General features: G+C 35.9%; 3 protein-coding genes across 3 annotated transcripts; 1 reads left to right on the top strand and 2 right to left on the bottom strand.

Annotated features, from left to right (window-relative positions):
- Nucleotides 1–1656: 1656 nt before the first annotated feature.
- Nucleotides 1657–2456, top strand: RPLP2 (60S acidic ribosomal protein P2). Its single transcript, XM_012939952.3, has 3 exons — nt 1657–1722; nt 1782–1943; nt 1975–2456. Exons 2-3 carry the CDS (start codon nt 1821–1823, stop codon nt 2191–2193), a joined length of 342 nt encoding a protein of 113 aa, XP_012795406.1. The 5' UTR covers nt 1657–1722; nt 1782–1820; the 3' UTR covers nt 2194–2456.
- Nucleotides 1792–2596, bottom strand: MS3_00005667 (uncharacterized protein; the record flags this gene model as incomplete). Its single annotated transcript, XM_012939953.2, has 2 exons — nt 1792–2181; nt 2481–2596. The coding sequence occupies 2 exons, from the start codon at nt 2594–2596 to the stop codon at nt 1956–1958; spliced, it is 342 nt and encodes a 113-aa protein (XP_012795407.1). The 3' UTR covers nt 1792–1955.
- Nucleotides 2597–5249: 2653 nt separating this feature from the next.
- MS3_00005666 (uncharacterized protein) lies at nt 5250–16845 on the bottom strand. Its single transcript, XM_012939954.3, has 9 exons — nt 16778–16845; nt 16418–16744; nt 14228–14302; nt 13983–14174; nt 13855–13929; nt 11700–11901; nt 8271–8440; nt 6947–7030; nt 5250–5885 (listed from the first exon to the last, which is right to left on the bottom strand). Exons 3-9 carry the CDS (start codon nt 14300–14302, stop codon nt 5763–5765), a joined length of 921 nt encoding a protein of 306 aa, XP_012795408.1. The 5' UTR covers nt 16418–16744; nt 16778–16845; the 3' UTR covers nt 5250–5762.
- Between the last annotated feature and the right edge of the window lie 4086 nt (nt 16846–20931).

Raw genomic sequence — 20931 nt, 5'->3', positions numbered from 1 at the left:
GCAGCCGCCACATCGAAGGATGGAAAAGTTATCTTCATTAGCCGGGTTTTAGAATCTCCGACTTTTTTGGATAGTCTCGTCACATGTTGAGTCAGTATGTTTTTGAGCCTCAGGGATTGCTTGATGAAATTCCATTCCCCAATATCAGAGTTTGTTTGACTAGGGTCGGTGTTTCCCGGTACACCTTGCACAGTTATATTTCTTCCGTAGAAAAGCTTCTCACGACATTATTTAGAGATGTTCCTGTTGAGATTGAGCTCAGAATACGGTATGTCGGGCAGTATTCTTACGTTGCCATCGGATCTTGGTAAATGACTAGCTAACAGGACATACTAGAAGTCGGTAGCATTCTTAAGTGTTACACAAAGTAGCCTCAGGTGATTTTGATGCTTAGAGTCTTTTCCCCGAGTGATCCGTGTGACAGTCAAAGACTCCATTCTAGGAAGTTCAAGCTTCTTGTTTAATTCTCTCCGGAGCATCCTGTCATTCTTGTCATACAAACTAAGAGGAAGGTCAGGATTGCCTTTGAGGTTCATGATTATGAGAGAGTCATCACGAACTGTTATTATTTTCCCAGGTTTTCCGGTGCGTTCAGGTTCAGCACCTAGTTGTTTGGAGGTCGAAGCGCTATTCTGATTCCCAGGCTCTTTGATAACGGACGGACATTCTTGGGAGTAGGTTGTGCGGCGAAGTCACCAAATGATTTCCTTACAATACTTGTGATGTTCAGCTTAGACGGTGACACCTGGCTTTTTTTAGCTTTGCTAACGTTGGTCTAATCACCTACAGAGTTTTTGGGGACCACTGTTACATTCAAGCACTCTGTGCAGGAAGACCCAAGCTTGCTGAGGGAGTCTATTACCGTCGATGTTATGATGGTACTGAGTTCCAGCCTGTCATTACTTATGCTAATGCATGCTCCATCGATGGTAGACCTGTCGTCATCCCTATTCTCGTCTTCATTGCGCGTCTTTGTTTGCCTACCCGTTTTATGACTGTCTTTTTCCAAGTTTGCTGACAACTTATTCCGCAGACCTGTCAGTAGGACAATGATGTTACACAGCAAAACTATGGCATCCGTGTTGCACATGACGCATACCCACTTATGATCTGGCTTGCTGAGTCTGTTGTAAGCAGTTGCTATGAGATGTGTGCACGCTTCATGAAGTCAACTTTCGCAGTTATCGCACTGCATGCCAGATGTAACAGCGAGACGGCACCAAGGTCATTTGCATGAATTTTTCATGACTATATTGAAGTAAACTGTATTATAGATGCTAGCAAAAGCCGAAGACCGTTAAAAGTACACTAGAAAACACACTGAAAACGGATAAAAATGGATAAAAACGGATGAGATAAACTGAACCAGCCTTTACGTGAAAAACTGAAAAAAAACGGATAGTAAGCTGAAGCGAAACCACAGTTAACTATTAAATTATGTAAAACTAAAAAAAGTAATCTACCGAACGTATAGCTCAGGATAGATTCTTTTGATCAGATATGGTACTCTTGTTGCGTAAGAACACAGCAAAAGTTTGATAAATGCGAATCACTTTAGGACTAAACTTCCCGTTCGAAAATACACTATAAATGGAATTTGTCCATAACATCCCTGACAAATATATAAAGGAACTTGCAGTTTCCTCTCACTGTTCAGCAAAGTTTCAATTTTAAGCCGTGTATTCTTGCGTATAACGCAGACCTAGTACTCCAGAGTTAACAGTATGAGTATCACAATAAGGATTCACAAATTATTGAACCCTTTGTTTTGTTACTTCCAGGCTAACAGCTACTCGCGGAATTAGTGAATTCCAGGCGTGATGCGTTACTTGGCTGCGTTTCTTCTCTGTCAGTTAGGTGGTAAGGAGAAACCTACGGAAAATGATATCAAAACTGTCCTAAATTCTGTTGGCATTGAACATGATTCTGAGAGACTCGACAAAGTAAGTTAACAGTTACAAGTTAACTTTGTAGCTGTTGTCTTCGATATCTGGCAAAGATATACCACAACTAATTGCTGAAGGATCTACGAAGTTATCCTCCATACCATCATCCGGTGCTGTTGTCTCTTCTGCACCTGCTGCGGCAGCATCAAGTAAGACTGAAGCCCCGCAAGAAGTCAAGCCAGCAAAGGTGGAGGTCAAAGAAGAGTCCGAATCAGACGAAGATATGGGCTTTGGGCTATTTGATTAGTACACTTAAAAATAAATGAAGTACGGTTCAGATGCTAGTATTTTGAATTCATGAATGATCTGGGTCGATCTCTTTCAACGTTACTCCATCGCGTTTATTTGTACTGTAAATAGTCAAGTTCAGGTCCGATATCTTATAAAAACAGTAGGTTTGTCACAAGCTCCTTAATTAAGAATTTTGACGCCTACCGTTTAAGTTGCTGCGACGTTTATCCAAAACTGTTAGATGTTTTCAGGTCTTATTAAAAAGCACGGATATCATGCATTCTCAAGGATCGATTAGTTGACATGAGTGCAACATAACTGAAATTTGCTTGTCCTCTTAATTTTTCTGTTACTGTCAAATTTATCCGTCTGAAATTTCGTTGAGCATCTTCGGGTGCTGCAAGAAGACATTTATTCATTCAAGCTATTTCGTGTTCTGTTTGCACTATAGTTTTCTCGCTCATGCTAGGCACATGTGTAGTTGTCTCACAATAAGTGATCGATTTCCAGCGTTGTTTGTGTAATTAACAAGCATTTATCCAGATCTGTCTGATTATACCCAGTAATTTTAATTCAATATTTAGCCATTGTAAAGTGGGATTTGAACATCCTACTGCTCGTAAGTATGGGTATACTCGACAATCTATAATTTTGTTTCTGGTTCATACTAATGTGAATTAGTCCTCTCCCTGTTTGTGTGAAGGACATACCGTTTCTCATGGGCATTGCTACGATGACTATGCTTATGTTTTAATTTCTAATACTAAGGTTATGAGCGTCGGATGGTCGGTCCGTATTGCATCTGGATCCAACCGTGTCATTGCTTCGGTTTACACCCGGGCTGTATCCCAGCTCTCGCATAAATCGAATGATTTATGTGGCGCATATCTATTTCGCGCCTCCTCTTACTAGTGTTTGTGTTTAAATAAATAATAAATATTGCATCGCTTATCATGTTATGGTTATCTAGCGCAGTCAGCTATCGTCACTTCCTATGTATACATGCGTGTGAATATTCTCAGTAAAGTGTTTTACGGATATTGAGGGTAAATGCGTCTTTGTTAACGGGTTATTCTATTTTGCATTTGAAATTTCACGCGGTAGTCCATTATGTATCTCATACATCGAATTCATCTTTGTTCATCATTTCCAGACAGTTATTCTATATTCATGACGATAGATATGCTGGCGAAGCTAAGTGCAGGTAAACTCAGGCTTGCCGCAAAGTGCATCGACCCAAATATAACATGGTTGAGTGTCACCGGATTATTTCTGATAAAATGTGCATTTTTATGATGGTTGTATTTTACCGATGGAAAATGAAAAGAAGAACTCATTACGATTTTCTCCAGTCATGTTTGCGCACGTTGATTCCGAGCTAGGTTCAAGAGCAGACTAGCTACGTGCAGGGTATCACTGAGTAAAAATAATGAATATCATTTTAGTCTAGAGTGCGACATTATTTTAGTGTTTTTCCAGTAGTGTCTCGTATGTATTTATTCATATATGCAAACAAATATTCCAGCAGGTGGTTAATCTTTTTGTACGGTTTATTTGTTAACTCATATGGGTTTTGTAGTATGGTGTTCAGTAATATTGATATTGAATCAAGTAGCAAACAATACGTAGTTGCATATTTTGGGTCAGTCTCTGAATATCTGTGTAAAAACAGGCCAGTACAAAGGAGCAAAACTCGATTTTCAGACATCCACAAAAATAAAGGAGCAACACGAAACTTAGGAAATGTAACGTCTCTAGTTGTTTCTTGATCGTCTTGCAGATCCAACTAGGTAAAAGGTTCTAATATAATGTTAATTTGTAAGCATGTAGTTCAGAATGGACTTGGTCATTGAAGCCAGTGGAGCTTAAGGGTGTGGTTAGTCTAAAGTTGCAAGAAGCTCTTGTTGACGTGAATAAGGATGTGATGTATAGGGATGTTCGGTAGTGTCACTTGCTCTCACACCGTAGTGTTGAATGTTGTCAATCTCATTTTTCAATTATCAGTAGGCTGAGTATTTATAAATCGGCCTTCAAGCTTATTTCTGTTAGTAATAATCGGCGGACTTGTGGGTCTGTAAAGGATATACCACATCAGGAAGGTGAAGTAATAGTAAGATGGGTCGGAAAGTATTCGTATTAGGTTCAACGACTAGAACTAGAAGAAATGTTTTGAAAAGACGGGATGAAATAGAGGGATAACTATCGTGAGATAATATTAGAACCCAAGGTTGAGGAGGATTAAATAGTAATTATGACGTATCAAAGGCTATATATATACTACTAGCTTTGACTTCAAAACAGGCACTTTCGAAATATAGAGGACACAGTTATTCGCTAGCTTGATTCCAAAACAAACGTGTATTCAAATCGACTACTTTTTTCTCATGGACTACAACCAATAAATGTGTTAACTGGTGGGTATTTTCCGTTTTTTCAATTCACTCGTGTTAACAAGCGTGGGTTTCCTGAGATCATGTTCTAGTACGAGTGGTACATCATCTAATTGCTTCATCCGATTATAATTCAGTGTTGTCAATCTCCTAACCTCAACATTAATTGCTGTCATCCCACTACTTACGAGTGGTGCTTCGAATACACCCGTCATACAACACGTGCAAAATGCGAATGTTTTCAGAGTAAAGTTGTGAGTAGTGATTTTATCAGTTCATATTCGGTTCTGAGCAAAAAAGTATTCGTCAGGGACGTGGGTGTTCATTGACTGATACTCTCAAATGTGTAGTGTTTTACAGTGGCGACTAATAATAATAAATTCGGATACCAAATAAAATTATACTGAATATATACTAGTTGGGTGAGACTTCAGCGGGTGTGCAGATTTATCACGAGTTGTGGTAGATTCAAGGTAGTGAGTTCATTGGTTGCACAACCCAACTGTTTGACTCCTAGTGACTCCTACTTTTTGATTTTTCTTGAAATACTCAACTTTCGTTGAGAGCATATAGCTCTGCATTTTTGTGGTACAATCTCACTCTTGGTTTGCGTTTTACTTTTGAAATCATAGTACAGTTAAAATTCTGCAACCCGAGTTATTATACCATCAATGAATAGATAAGCAGCTAGTAAATTGTCTAGCTTTGTTACAACAAATATTGAAGTTTACAAGTTAATAAAGGAACCCTAGCATAAAATGTAAACTAAAATAATTGATAAGTCTGTATTTATTGTAATCAGTTGGTTTTTATTCCGAGACAGTTACATCTCATAATGTATTGCCAAAGTCATACAAGAAAATTGCAAACATGTTAGAGAAAGATCTATACAGGTTAGAAAGTATATACAGCAAAGATTACAAAAGTATATATTCATTTGTCATGTATGGGACTGTGAAATGCAAAAGGAATTATTTTCAAAAAAGCTTGACAGCCATGTGGTATGTGTTAGTCACATTTATTTTATGTGAAAGGATTAGCGACCAACTCCTGGTAGTTGCTGTTGACATAGATAATTGAGTCGACGTGTAGAGTTTTCGAGTAGTAATTAGATTGAGAGACTTTAATGGAGGGTCAAATGATTGAACTGATGACGGGTCATTAAAATTTGGCATTCTTTGAAAATCTGTGCAGGTTACTTATTATTAATGTAATAATGATTATTCTGACTGTTTTTTAATAAGTTTGTGTCGTATATTTGTAGATCAGTTGGATTATTCCTAAGTTCTGCGCGTAGCAGCAACAGAAATACGGTTATCTATGAGAAAATGATATGAAGGAAAGTGGTTTCTTACAAAGGAATGGCTCAAATGATTAAAGTTGGCAAATTTCAATTAGTGAAGTTACGGGACCGAACCTCACTTCTTACCTATTTCACTTTTACTCACTGAGTAGTATGATTAACCTTTAAATAAACAAGGTATACAAGTCTACTACATGGTAAATAAGCCACGTTAACATATATTTTTTATTACGACGTTGGAATACCGGTATTTATTAGTTAGTTTGTTGGACGGAGACTACAACTCTCAATCTGTCTCTACTTTGAACATTTTCAAAAAAAATTTGTAATATTTGAATCTAATTACTAAAATACTATCCAACCACGTTATATACTAACATATTGTTGGACTTTTGAATTTATTGTTTGAATTAACAAAGGTTTTGTTTTCACGCTCTTTAGTCTCTATTTGCTAATAAGTTCTCCACATACATACTTCAGTATCACTGTAGTTTAAGTGTAAGTGTAAACTTCAAGTTTAAAGTTATTTACTAATTGGGTGAAATGTGTGATCGACTTTGGTCAATATTTTTTGTTTGAGGGTTAGTTGCACTTGCCCAACAGCGTAAACCGACGTAGGGAGTGCGGAATTCCTATCTGCAACCTGGTAGTCTTGTTAAATTTGTCAGTGTTCTCAGAGGATATATAGCGTTTTGTTAAAAAAAATTGTATAAACATGCCATCGTCTCACTTATTCAGATAAGGATATTAACTCTACATGTTCTGTTTATATTTCAGGCTCGGAAAAATTGTCATTTTGATTTAATTTTTGCCATAGGAAGTATATTAGCTCAGTAAATGTAGTCAATATTATAAATAGCTTTATATATGTTTTCTAACCAATTATCACGCTTCATTACTGAACTGAGTCTCTGATGCAAGTAGTCTTACTCATTTATTGAGGTTACGAACAGGTAAACCAATAAATTATCAATTCAAGTTTTGACTGGATTAAATTTTAATTACACGTTCGTGCAGATAAATGGAGTTGATAAGTAACTCATTGATTTAGACATCAGATTCTATGAAACACTTACCAATAAAATAACAGCTGTCAATCCCATTCCGAGTATATATTCAGCGTATGCATTAATATAGTCGACAAGTAGGTTATAACAGCCCTTAAAAAAAAGAACATATTGTTATGGCTTAGGATTTTTGTATTTGAAGAACTATATTTCAGCAGTTAAAATGCAAGGAAATATCGATTGATCGGTAATACCTTATAATAAGGATTGTGGGGAAGTGTAGACTACTCATGAAACCATATTATTGATGCAAGCCGCCCGAATGATTTGAAGTCAGTCTCATCGTAGAACCTGGCACGTGTGTATATCGGCTTAAGTTGCCATACCTCCACAGAGAGAGGTGAAACTGTCAAGGTAGATCCCAGAGAAGTTAGGGTAGTAACAATTTGAGTGGCAATAGAAAAAAACATATAAATCAGTGTAATGGAAGTTGCGAGGAATTTAGAAGCTTAGAATCTTCGGAAAGGCGAAGGATACATCTGTAGCATCGCAAACGATTTTAAGCCGTATCATTCAAAGTCTCTAACTACTGGTTGCGATAATTACGCGGACCACAACCAGGTAGTCTACATCTGTTAATTTGGTTATCCAATTGACTTAATGGATTGATGTCATGTTTTGACTTGGCTGCCACTAGGTTTCTCCTAGCTTACCAACGAATTTCTTGTTTTAATGGAGTTTTTAAATTTTCTAATAATTTGGAACATAATATCCTCATTATTGGCATGTTTGTTGATGGATAAATACATTCATCGAGTTATCAATCAGTTCTTTTCAAATCGGCTCTACAGGATTAAGAACGTAACGTAAACAACATAGTCAAAGTGAACAAACGGAACAAAAGTTTAACAACAATCTCCACAACCCTGTACTGATAATCATCGTGTGCTTACTAGTGAGTAGCTTCGAGAGGTAATTTCGGAGTTCTAGTGAGAAGCTGTGGTCAGTAGAGTTCAACCATGTCGGGTGTTAGGCAGTTCCTCAGCGAACACAACGGAAGATGGTCGCACGATTCCATGGATTGACTGATGTTACACACTAACACTGTTGAGTAGAGACCCAGTGGTCTAGAGTTTGAGCGCTCGTGCGCGGTTAAAATCCTGGGTTCCAGTCCCGCATGTAGTACCCTATGCACCTTAATTTTAATGAAATTTACTGAAAAGAAAACAAGATCAGTTCATGATGAAATATAAAATGTTTCTAACCAATCAAATCTATTTAAACGATTTCACTGTAATATTGGTAATTAAAGAATACGTAATTCATTCGTATAATCGATTGTATCACGAAATAAAACATTGAAATAGCCTATACAGAACTTTAGTCAACTTACTCGATAATATAATGCATCATTATGTGGACCATCTTGGAATGTTGGTGGACCGTATTGCCAATTTTGACAACGTTTCTTATTACGATAAATTTGTAAAGGGAATCCAGTCAAACCGTCAATTTTAGTTAAGCAACAAGACACGGGGACAAAATGATAGTAAAGATTTGTACCTACAAAAACCAATAGAAATTTCCACACACACAGAACTTATTAAATATCATTTTAATGATACAAGTGACTTTTTATATTTATGCAAACACAGTTATAATATTTGTATTGTGATAAAAGCTTGCACCACACAATAGAGCTGTAAAAATCTATGCAGGCAAAAGCTATAGTGATGCGCAATATGAAATGAGTAAAACCTGATTTCAGCTGATTATTAAAGCATCGTTGTTTTTTTGAGGTTACAAACAAATCTAAGTAAGACCATCATTGAAAACTGGGGAGCACTAGACGACGGTTTCGTTCTAGAGTCGTACTTCATAGCAGTATGCTTCCGTGACCCCGTATTCATGGATCAAGTCCGGGACCTTAGTTTCAGCGTCCAGACGCTTAGACTCTAGACCAATGAGTTGGGGTCCCATTATGTTCATTTCTAAATTAGACTTGTATACCTTTGTACCGTGGATCAGTTGTCTACAGGTTAAGCGTCTGTGTGCGAAATCGAAGATCCCGGCTTCAAGTTCCACGTTCGAGGTCGTGGATGCGCACTGCTAAGGAGTCCAGTACTAGGAAGAAACGGCTATTCAGTGCTTCAAAGTTGTGAATAAATGTTCAACTTAAATTTGAATTGTCATCTCAGTAAAAATTTCATAGTCTTCATAACTTCATACTGATAAATATCATTAATTAACAGTTTTGATCAAATGATTTATGCTTTATCCGATTTATCTAAGTTCAACTGATACAGCTTCATATTGTTTGAAATACAAAAGCTTAATATAGTGGATTTTATGAAAATCATTTCATAGTAGTACAATGGATATAATTTTTATTCGATATTATAGATTTGTGAATAGTTTTCTTGGGATAGAATCATAATATATACGAATTTCTAATTTGGTGAATATTTCACCTTTAATATGAAAATCAATGCTCTGAATGTGATGAATTATCTTAGATGACACTTATTCAACACTGAAGCATATTGAATAATAGAATATTCTAAGCATTTAAACTTACCTACTTTAAAGCACCTAAATGAAGTAGTAATAATAATGATTATTTATATAGGTAAGCAAACGAATTCAATTGAATTATATTTTAGGGATTAAATTATTGCTTCTCATGACAACAAGAACATTTAAGAGTATCCCTAATACAAGTATAAGGATTGTGTATAATAAATCAACTAGATTCTATTGTAAAAAATGAAATTGATTATGAATATACCAGATTAAGAAAAAAAATTCTTAATAAGACTAAACACTAACTTATTGATAATTAAATTTAGTGTCTTTTTTGGGGGGGGGGATGGGGTTAAATTCTTTATAAGTAAACAATCATTCAAAGATGAAGAAATAAAACTGAGTACCATTTGAGAAAAGGGGAGATTGATTTAACATATTAAAGGTAAACAGAATAGTTTTATGTATTTACAGTTTGTAAACATGTACTAAAGTAATTAACAGATGAGATGGAATGGGGGACTACTGGGTTGAAATATTGAACTGTGAGCAGATTAAACAAGGAAGAATTAGTATGTTGTACATGTCAAATCAACAAGATAAACCAAATTCACCTTAATAAGTCAGTTTAAACAAATAATTCTTATAAACTTCATCGCATCGCATAAGCTTAATGACTATCTGGATTCGGTAGTGAGATGGATAACGCAATGATGTTTGAATCGAACGGTACTCGGTTCGAGTCCCGCAGTGAATATCAACTCTGGAATGCATGCACATCCAGCCGATGAATCCCAAATGGGACGGAACAGGCGTCCTGGAATCCACTGCTAGTCATCATCCATCTTTGCTTATTACGTTTGTGTCTTAAGGTAATATTAGGGCAATCCGCACGAGATACACTAACGCCAACAAGAGACTAATCAATTGCAGTCCTAAACATCAATGAGAAGACTCATACAACCAATACAAAAAATGAAGTGAATAATTTTTACTTTCACATTATACGGATTGTAGCATATAGTTAACTACAGGTAGAATCTTAAGTTAGTCCCCAGGCTGTCGGACACAGATTCTTAGTATGGTCAAAGTCACAATAAGTAAACTATTTGGTTTGATAAGCTTTATGTGCTTTTAAAATAAAAATTAACATCATTATTATGCACAAAAACAGAAATTAATAGTCTAGAAAGGAGGGGAAAAGAGCGGCATAAATAAAGTACTGAACAGTAACTAGAGGATATAAAAAAGGATTCCACAAAACTTAATATCGTTTATGACAAACATTTACGATTGTGATTAGGGAATAAACAAAACATAGTCATACAAGGTTAAAAGGAGCCAAGACGATTGACTTGTAGCACAATAATTGGTAAGTTCATTTATCAACTATACCTCTAATGCATCTTAAGTTACAATTGATGAATTGACTTTTTGATGTGCTTTAATTGTATTGTGTATCTACATATATTCTTATAGTTTGATTCATTTTAATTACTGTAATTATATTCCCTCACCATTCTTAGTAGTTCGCCTTCATTTCTTATGTTTTTCATTGGAAATTGATGTATTTCTCATAGTTCTTGTTGTATAACTCTCAGTTCAGTTTGTTAACTGCCATTACTGATATGACCCAACTCCTTGGTACAATCTTGATTTATTGTGTCCTTTTAATAATTGTTTCTATAAACTGACTTGAAGGAAGCACATTCTCGCTGCTTGTATCTTAAAGCGTTGTTAATGCTCCATAGACAACTCATTATTTTAATTTTGTAAAACATTATTTATGTTGCCTTTTTACTTAAAGTTCCACTTCTTTCGAGACAAATCTCGTGTTTTTATTTGAGAACTCAAGTATCACATACTCTTTTTTTTAATCAAAATCCTCAAAACGGTTCAATGCAGAGTAAATTATTCAGTTATTTTTCTGTTATAATGCTAATTTCGTTTAAAAATAAATATAAAAGGTTGAATTTTTTGGGATAATTATTAGCACTAACAAGCTAGGTGTTGGATTATGATACTATCACAGCTTCGTGAACAATAAGGTCACCTTTGTTGTGTATACATGTTTTGTGATATCACTTGTTATACAATCTCACGAGTTGCACTTGTTCGGCGACAAGCAGTTCGGAACTGAATTACAACGACTAAATGAATTACACAGTGAGTAAAAACCAAGCCTCTGGATATTGAATACAGTAGTTTAAAGTGTATTAATTTGGCAAGAGATGATTATGAATGTTTCAAACACAAAGAAAGTGTTAATTTACTCCAAAAAAGGAAAACAAATACACACGTGGTATAAGTTCGTCATGAAGATGTATATCAGCGTTGGTTAATTTGTACCAAACAGTTTGATTATAATCTGACCAACCTCGGTTATGTATAGCACAACACCTTAGATTACTTTGTATAATATCCCATGCATTAGTTATTTGCATATTTTGGCCGTAATTTGGAAATGTTTTGATCATTCGGTAATATATCAAATTTGTCATCTGTACAGAACCAGGGAAAAAATTAAATGGGTAAAATGTCTGCCAAAATAATCTCAATACCAGTCAAAATAATAATTTGTATAGACTGATTTACCTCACATGTGATATTTGTTAAACAATTGCAAACAATTTACTAGTTTGAATTGTTGTGTAGATAAGATTCTGAAAAGGATAATGGGATACTCAAACGAATCGAACAATGATATGATTTTCGGTATAAATTAACTATGCTATAAAATCTCACTTCAGCCCATCATATTTAAAAATATTCATATTCACAGATAGCTTACATCACGAGGTGACTTTATTTGGACAACCATTAAAAAGTAAAGAGAAGTGGACTTTTATTTCGTGCTCGTATGAAGCTCCACAATAGTGTATACCTAATACGTTGTAAAAGTTCAAAACTAGAACCTTCATGACTATTAAGCTGTGCATCAACTTCAGGCAATCAAATAACCACTTGAATTTCTAACTTCATTATTTTTTTTGTATTATGTAACCACCATCTACGGGTATCAGTGATACCTGTCTCACCACTGAAATTATTGAGATTCATCCAGCTTACAGTTAGAAATCATGGAATTCTGTTTTGTGTTAACCAGTCTGAATTGTATAAAAAAGATTGATAAACAAAGCACAAGAGAAACTGTAAGATTATGGTTGTCCTATCTGAAGAACCTATTCAAAGTGATTAGCAAAACTATTTAAATCTCTAGTTTCCTATTATTGTTAGTTATTAGCCAACGTAGGTATTCTTTTCTGTTGATGATGCACATCTGATACTTTCACTCGTTGTCGCATTTCAAAGTGCTTCTTTTGTATGCATTGATGCTGGATTCTTTCAGACACGCCAGTTTCCACTACTGACTATAGGACAAAGAATGTCTTTTATGATAAGCGGTTTATTTGATAGCGGAAATTTCGAAGTGGACATGAAAATTATACGTAAATGTCTAGACTACTTATAAGTAGTTAGTGATGCAAGTTAATAAAATTCACAGAAATTTACCATTTTTGGGTTGACGGTAATGTAAATAACAGTTGATTTTAAAAAAATCAATTATGTGGACGAAACAGATGTACTTTATAATTATTCCAACATACATTTTAAGGTGTGTTTCAAAGTTATCAGTCTCGAAAATGATCCGTTTACTAAGGAATTTCCAAAGACATTATACGACATATAATGTATTCACAAAATGTCTATTAAATCGTAGCAGTATATTCTGTTTAGTAAGGTATACAGAAACTGAAGTAATTGTTTATCTTCCTTCACACCATGATCTCAGTGTTAACTCAAGCAAATTTCTTTTTTTCTTAACGTTTGATCGTTACACTTGAAGTTAACCTCTTATTCATGAGATTTCCACTTTCATTAATTTTGTTGTTGCCATGTTAGCTTGTTAATTTTCATGCCACCGTGTTAATGTGAAACATGGAGACTTGTTGGTATAGAGTAATGGTTTAATAATTAGAGTGCTTGATTTTCGAATATTAGGTAGCAGATTTAAGTCCCGCTCTACCTATTTCGATTTGGACAGATAGATAGTATCACCAACCCTCGCATGTAAAGTATGACCTCAAAACGGTCACATCTTCCTAATTTTTTTCTTACTAAAACTTATGTGTTTATATACTTGTAGCTCTTCCTAAATTGCATGTATCCGTCTAATAAATTTATCCATTCAATGCTTTATTATAAATATTTAGATGTCTTTGGGTTCAACCGGAAATTATCACATAATATAATGACTTCTATATGTCAGTTTTCCACTTTTCATTCAGTAAATTAACTTTTTTTTTACATGCAGTTGCACGTACTACGCAAGATAAAAGTTTCATTAAAATAAATATTTAAAAATTAGAAATAATTTCTAATCCACAAATGGTATAGAATGAAAAATAAAATTTATGTAAAATTCAGATGCTCCAAACTATAATTAAACTTACAGTTTTAGGATACATATAAACAATCATCGATGTGCAAGTAGTAGTAATAATGAGAATAACTAAACCAACACAAGTCTAGAAAGAAAATAATATTACATTTTTATTTTTATCAGTATAAAATTAATTACCGTGATAGATGTACATCGATTTGGATGTATGAAACTGAAAAACCCAAGCAGACCAATCAATACAGTGAATACACCACATGTTAGTATAACATAAATTCCACCAAATAATATATATCTTCCAAATATTTCACTGATATATTCAAAAGCAATAAGTATATGACCTATAAAACCGGTTAAAGCTGCACCAAACAACTGAAATATAAGTTTTAGAATAAATAGAAAAATACGAATAATATGAAGCTTACGGTGATAAGTAAACAAAGCAGTGAACCGATGATACGTGATGGTATGTTTGCATTAGTTTTCTTATTTGTATGCATCTGTTAAGAAATACATAGATTAAAAAAGACAACTGAGATTTACATCAAACATCCATCTTGTTCAATATTAGGAATTTAATTCAGAAAGTAAGATTTATCAAGTTTTGAAACCTGAACACTTTAATTTTATGGAAGAGCGTTCGTATACGAAATCAATCTAGCTTACACCCTTGTAATTAACTGTAGTTCAACCGGGTTTGGATGTACAAATGATTATATACAGATATATCCACGCAGTGCACAAAATAATTAGTCCTTTATCTAATTTTGAATTGATCAAGTCTTGGCCATTCAAATAACTTATCTCACCAAGTGAAAATTTTGGAGTATTGGTAGAAATCTCTGTAAGGTGTAACATATCTGACGTCAAAAGACGCAGCATTATCTTTTAATTATTGTTTTAAATTGAAGCGACTCACTTGATTCAATTTCCAAAGGGAGAGAAAACCTACTTAAGAAACTCGTAAACAAATAGAAATCGTTACAAATTAACTCCCTTTAAAATGTAGAATGGAGGCCGAAATAGAACAATTATAGTCGTTGATTAGGCTAGAACACGAAAAAAATCCTAAAAATGAGAATTTAACTCAGTTGAACGTTTTAGACAAGTCAGATATCGTTCACATAATAGAGGCAATCGTATATCGAACAACAAACACTGAGTTTAAACACTAGTTGTTTTGGGTTTGAACAGTGAGAGTAAAGTCTACTCGCATTAACACGGGTCGGGGTTGGGTAAGGTGACTTTTGAAAGCGAATTCCATTGGTAATAAAGAATACGGCTGAAAAACATGGCAAGCATAAATTAATCATATGTTATTTGGTGACAGCAAGGTATGTTGTAAATGTACATGTGAAATGGCCTTTGTAAGTAAAAGAAGTACATACTTGAACATGGTTGTCATCAACAAGTTCATATCTAGATGAGTCTGATGATGTATATACACGTCTGAGCTCTGTGCATTATTATTAAGCATTAGAAATAAAGTTTCCTACCCAGTTTTATTGTGCGTATTCTACTTAACTAGTTGAAAAAGTGTTAAGAAACGTGTATTTGTCGCTGTATTAAATTTAATATAAAAACAAGGATTTTATATAAAGAATAGAAAAAATGTGCCTGGAGAATGCTAAGTTTGGTTAATCGTTGCAGTTCACCTTATAAAAACAGTGAAAGACAGTTTAGGCAGGAAGGCTGACCCTAAATGATCATTATGTGTTATAAGTTAATATTCATATCATTCTAAATCAAACGTGACTTTAGTGATGAAGTAATAGGACGCAACTAAAGTTATGTTCGTAGTCGAGACTGAGTTTATTATTGAAGTCGACTAAGAGTCACATACACAACATTTCTAGGAAAGTGGGTTATAGTTGGGGTTGTAAAATATTACTAGTAGTTAGTTCCCAAAACCAATAATTGGTTCTTACAGTTGATATTATATTGTTCAATCAAACAAGAAACGAAATCATGTTGTATGTTAGCTTAATCGAAAAATATCAATGTCTTATTCGTAAATGTGATAAGTTTCCTTCAAAGTACTGAACCAATAATCATAGAAATGTTTAGATTAGGGAAGCATAATACACTTTGAAATAATTGTCAATTACTAACATGACCTTTTGGACTAGTGTTCCAGGTTTTCAAGAGTCATAATAAGTGGTAACACAAAATAGATGATAAATTTCTGTTTATTTCTAGTTAGGGGTTATACGATGAGTTATAAGTAGGGCTTACAACGAGGTCAACTTTGTGATTACGACCATACATATCAGAGACACTACAACAAATAAATACTCTAATTGATTTTCAATCTGAACGTTTTAGTAAGATTTGTATCTATTTGAGTTCTATATGTATTTATAAGAACTTATGATTTGAAGATACAGAATCCTTCAATCATTGTCGTGATGTCTAGGCGTTACAACTTTAGCAAACTTGTTTGAGTTAAAGTACATCATCACCTCTTTATAGAACATAGAAAACTGCATATATTATTCGGGCTGGACAACGCTGTGAACGTTACTATTTCCTCAAAGGAAACTTAAACATTTCAAGTAGGATTAATAGGACTTTCGCGTGTATATATGCTGAAAAGGTGTAGAAAGGAAACTTACAATAAGGTTAGTAAGTGATTCAATATAATGTCGTTATATTTAATTAACATGCACCTTAAAAATCCATGAACGAAAAGCTTGAAAACAGCAAGACTTTGTAAACCATGTTTTCTGCTGTTGAGTATCCGAATATTTGATTCATCACATCTGAAACACATTTGGTCAGTTCAAAGTTGTATATTGAGTAACCGAATAGCATAAGAGAGTTCATACTCTCTTGTTATGCCCACTATCATTGAAAACGAGTGTCTTTATGATACAATAACAATGCATATAATTGACTAAGGCATTGATCATCACGGACATTTAGAAAGTTTCAAGTTGACACTATTCTTAGAAGTTACAAGTGAGAAAACTCACATCACTATACAATCCGCACCGTTGCTAAATGAAATGTACAAATTTAAAATGTATCCTTAAAATAAAACGTGCAACGGAATGTTAAAACATTAGCGTTCGAATGAACATCCAAAATGTAATGCTTTGCACTAAAAAATTATACGAGGACAGAGTATTATTTATTAGCGCATAAAAGTGAGATACTTATGTAAGAATTGCTCACCATTTTTTATGATGGATATATGTAGTTCAAAAGTAAGGGTTCGGCTATATGTAAATAGCTCTTGGAGAACAGTAAAATCGTCGGTGGTGAAAGCCTCGCCTTTCTTATATGGCGTGGTGTACTCCGAGATCAACAAGCTGGATTCCGTAAGGGTCGATTGTGCACAGACCAATTCGCGACACTACGGATCTTCGTTGAACATTCAATTGAATGGAATTTGTAACTTTACATCATATTCCTTGATTATGGGGAAGCATTTGACAGTGTGTACAGAAGATTGTAGAAACGTTTTCGGCACTATGGTGTACCGGATTAAATCGTTAATACCATCCGGAATAAATAGTATGCACTACACTGCAAATAATGCATAGAAGTCAGCTGACATGTGCATCCCTAGCGAGTGTAGAATTATGGTATACTTCGTTATCAGGATAATATCAATAATTGACCTAATCCTAAAATCCTAAATATTTCATGACGTGACTGCCTAATCTACAAAATCTTACGTAGGAGTCACATCATTGTTTACACTGAAGATGCCACAGGTATTTGGAGTTCGAAAACGCTCTAACCAGTGCATTTTGCGACTTAGCAGGCGAAGAGTGCGGTTCTTGATGATTGTGGGTTGCTGATAGCTATAGGGGACCGTCTGAGGAACTGAATGATTTCTAGCACATATGAACGTATGTAGTAAGAAGTCCCAATGAGCATACACATCGAGTTGAGGGTGAACATCTCAATCCACCTGTTGTAGATAGTCCTGTAGAGTTGACAAATTCAAGCGTTTGAAATTTGAGCGCAAGTTGTTGGTGGGATATCTTAGCTCAGTTTTGTTGACGAAACTGAAAGCTATAACGGTGTGATCGCTTTTTCTCAGGGGAGCCAGGATTGAGAGGTTGTGAACTAGGAATTCTTCGTTTGTAAATACAAAGTCTAAGAGCGATGGTGTCTGACTGTTTTTCGAACGAGTTGCCGACTTCACATTTTCGTATAATCCCTAGTCCTCAATGAGGTTGAATAACCGAGCTTCAGTTGAGTTTTCACCTCCATTATACGTATGTTCCGTGAAGTTGACTCTAGGGAGATTGAAGTCCCTTAGAATTAGGATATGGATGAAACTGAAACGAGTAGAGTTGGATAGTTCTTCCAGCACACGACTGTCATACTCGATGTCAACAGTGGGCTTCTTGTTGATGACCCCAACTAGGCACCACGAAGTGGTAGGCAATCTTACAGAGCACCATACGGCTTCATCAAGATTGTTAAACTCTTGGTTGTGAACTTGGTGAACCTCCATGTAAGTAAGTATAAGGCTAATCCACCCCCAATTCCTGTTTTCCTGTCGTTGCTAAAACAAAACATCCCAGGTATTGCTAGCTCATGGTATGTAAACTGAGAGGATATCCAAGTTTCAGATATTCCTATCAGATGAGAATTATTGGCATTGGTAATTTCACGTAGCTCATCCACTTCATTTGGAAGACTCGCGGCGTTCATGTATAGCTAGTGCACGCTTTCAATTTGAAACACATGAACCTTATGTGAATGAACAGGTAGCCCAACTATATAAGGCTTGCCGAGTTGGTAGTCCATGTCCTTTACACGTTTATTTTGTCATCGAGAGAGTCCAAAAGTGGAATGGTCAGCTCCAACTTGTCTTTGTGCTTGGTCCTAGCTTCATACGGCCTATCCGGGTGCATGTGGATTCCAGCTGGCAACCGACGTCTGTTGGCACGAAATGCTTCCAGAGTTGCAGCCGCCACATCGAAGGATGGAAAAGTTATCTTCATTAGCCGGGTTTTAGAATCTCCGACTTTTTTGGATAGTCTCGTCACATGTTGAGTCAGTATGTTTTTGAGCCTCAGGGATTGCTTGATGAAATTCCATTCCCCAATATCAGAGTTTGTTTGACTAGGGTCGGTGTTTCCCGGTACACCTTGCACAGTTATATTTCTTCCGTAGAAAAGCTTCTCACGACATTATTTAGAGATGTTCCTGTTGAGATTGAGCTCAGAATACGGTATGTCGGGCAGTATTCTTACGTTGCCATCGGATCTTGGTAAATGACTAGCTAACAGGACATACTAGAAGTCGGTAGCATTCTTAAGTGTTACACAAAGTAGCCTCAGGTGATTTTGATGCTTAGAGTCTTTTCCCCGAGTGATCCGTGTGACAGTCAAAGACTCCATTCTAGGAAGTTCAAGCTTCTTGTTTAATTCTCTCCGGAGCATCCTGTCATTCTTGTCATACAAACTAAGAGGAAGGTCAGGATTGCCTTTGAGGTTCATGATTATGAGAGAGTCATCACGAACTGTTATTATTTTCCCAGGTTTTCCGGTGCGTTCAGGTTCAGCACCTAGTTGTTTGGAGGTCGAAGCGCTTTTCTGATTCCCAGGCTCTTTGATAACGGACGGACATTCTTGGGAGTAGGTTGTGCGGCGAAGTCACCAAATGATTTCCTTACAATACTTGTGATGTTCAGCTTAGACGGTGACACCTGGCTTTTTTGGCTTTGTTAACGTTGGTCTAATCGCCTACAGAGTTTTTGGGAACCACTGTTACATTCAAGCACCCTGTGCTGGAAGACCCAAGCAAAAGTTTGAGAAATTCAAAATACATTAGGACTGATCTTCTCGAATGATACTTTTCTGTTTGAAAAATTGAGCCGTTTGTCGACATGATAAGTTATTTTTTCTGAAGGAAATATTTCTCAATGTTTTTAAAAACTTTAGCGGATCAGGTCACATCTGTTCTTGGAGTATGGCAGAATGTTGTCTCATCATTGGGGACTTCAGCGCGCCGCATATAGACTGGATAGAGTTTACAGCTCCAGGTAGTGGTTTCGATAGCGACCTTTTATCTACCGTTATTCAGTGTGCACCTGTACAATGAATCACAAAACTGACACATATTGATTTGCAACATGGTCCGTCACTGCTGAGCCTCGCCCTCACCCACCACTGTGAGGATGTCTTTGCTATCCAGCACCTTCCCCCACTAGTGAACAGTGATCACGTTGTAATTCACTTTAAGTTTAGGACACATGGTATACAATTCGTATCTGCTCCACCCCGTCCCAATATCTGGGAAACTAATATTCCGGAAATCAGAAACTGTGCTATCTCTACTGATTGGTCGGTCGACGCGAATGGATTGATCGAAGATGAATGAAATAAGTTAAGGCTACATTTGAGTCCCTAACGTCGCCGTTTATCCCATGGTCAGCACGTAAGCTACCACATTGCCCTCCATGGATTAATAAGGAAACCCAGAAGCTGTTAAAGCGTAGGAAACATTTCTGGGACTTATTCTTGTTGACAGGTCATGCACCATTTAGGTGTGAGTGCCGAAAATTCCGTAATATCTATAAGAAAACCATAGCCAAATCCTGTACCACTTACGAACAACAGTTAGTATATGATAGCTGTATTTGTCCGAAACGATTGTTTTCATATGATAAACGGCGGACGAAACGTGGTGATGGTATTCCTTTGTTACTGTTACACGAAAATTCAGATTTACTAGCTGAATCAGATCGAGCAAAAGCTGAGACATTTTCGAACTATTTTAGCGAAGTCTACTCTACGTCTTTTGTAACAAGTACTTGTCCCACTCACACCGAGATACCAAGCATTGAATCTGTACAGGTGACTGAGGAAACTGTCCTTCCGTTGATAACTAACCTCAAACCTGGTAAGACACCGGGCCCTGACGGGTTACTTCTCCGAGCGTTCAAATCTTTTGACGAGGAAACGTTTCGAATTTGATATCCCATATATGTTAGACCACATTTAGAGTAATGTATCCAAGCAGCTAGCCCGTGTCTGGTAAAGGATACTAACTCCCTTGAGCGTGTCCAGCGTGTGGGAACGAAATTAGTGAAGGGTCTTTCTAGACTCCCTTACGATGAGGGTTTAGAACGCCTAAACCTTTTCCCCTTGTCGTATCGTAG

Source organism: Schistosoma haematobium, chromosome 3, assembly GCF_000699445.3.
Source record: "Schistosoma haematobium chromosome 3, whole genome shotgun sequence".
Taxonomy (NCBI): Eukaryota; Metazoa; Platyhelminthes; class Trematoda; order Strigeidida; family Schistosomatidae; genus Schistosoma; species Schistosoma haematobium.
The sequence above is the reverse complement of the archived record's forward strand: the minus strand, read 5'-3'. Positions and strand labels throughout refer to the sequence as shown.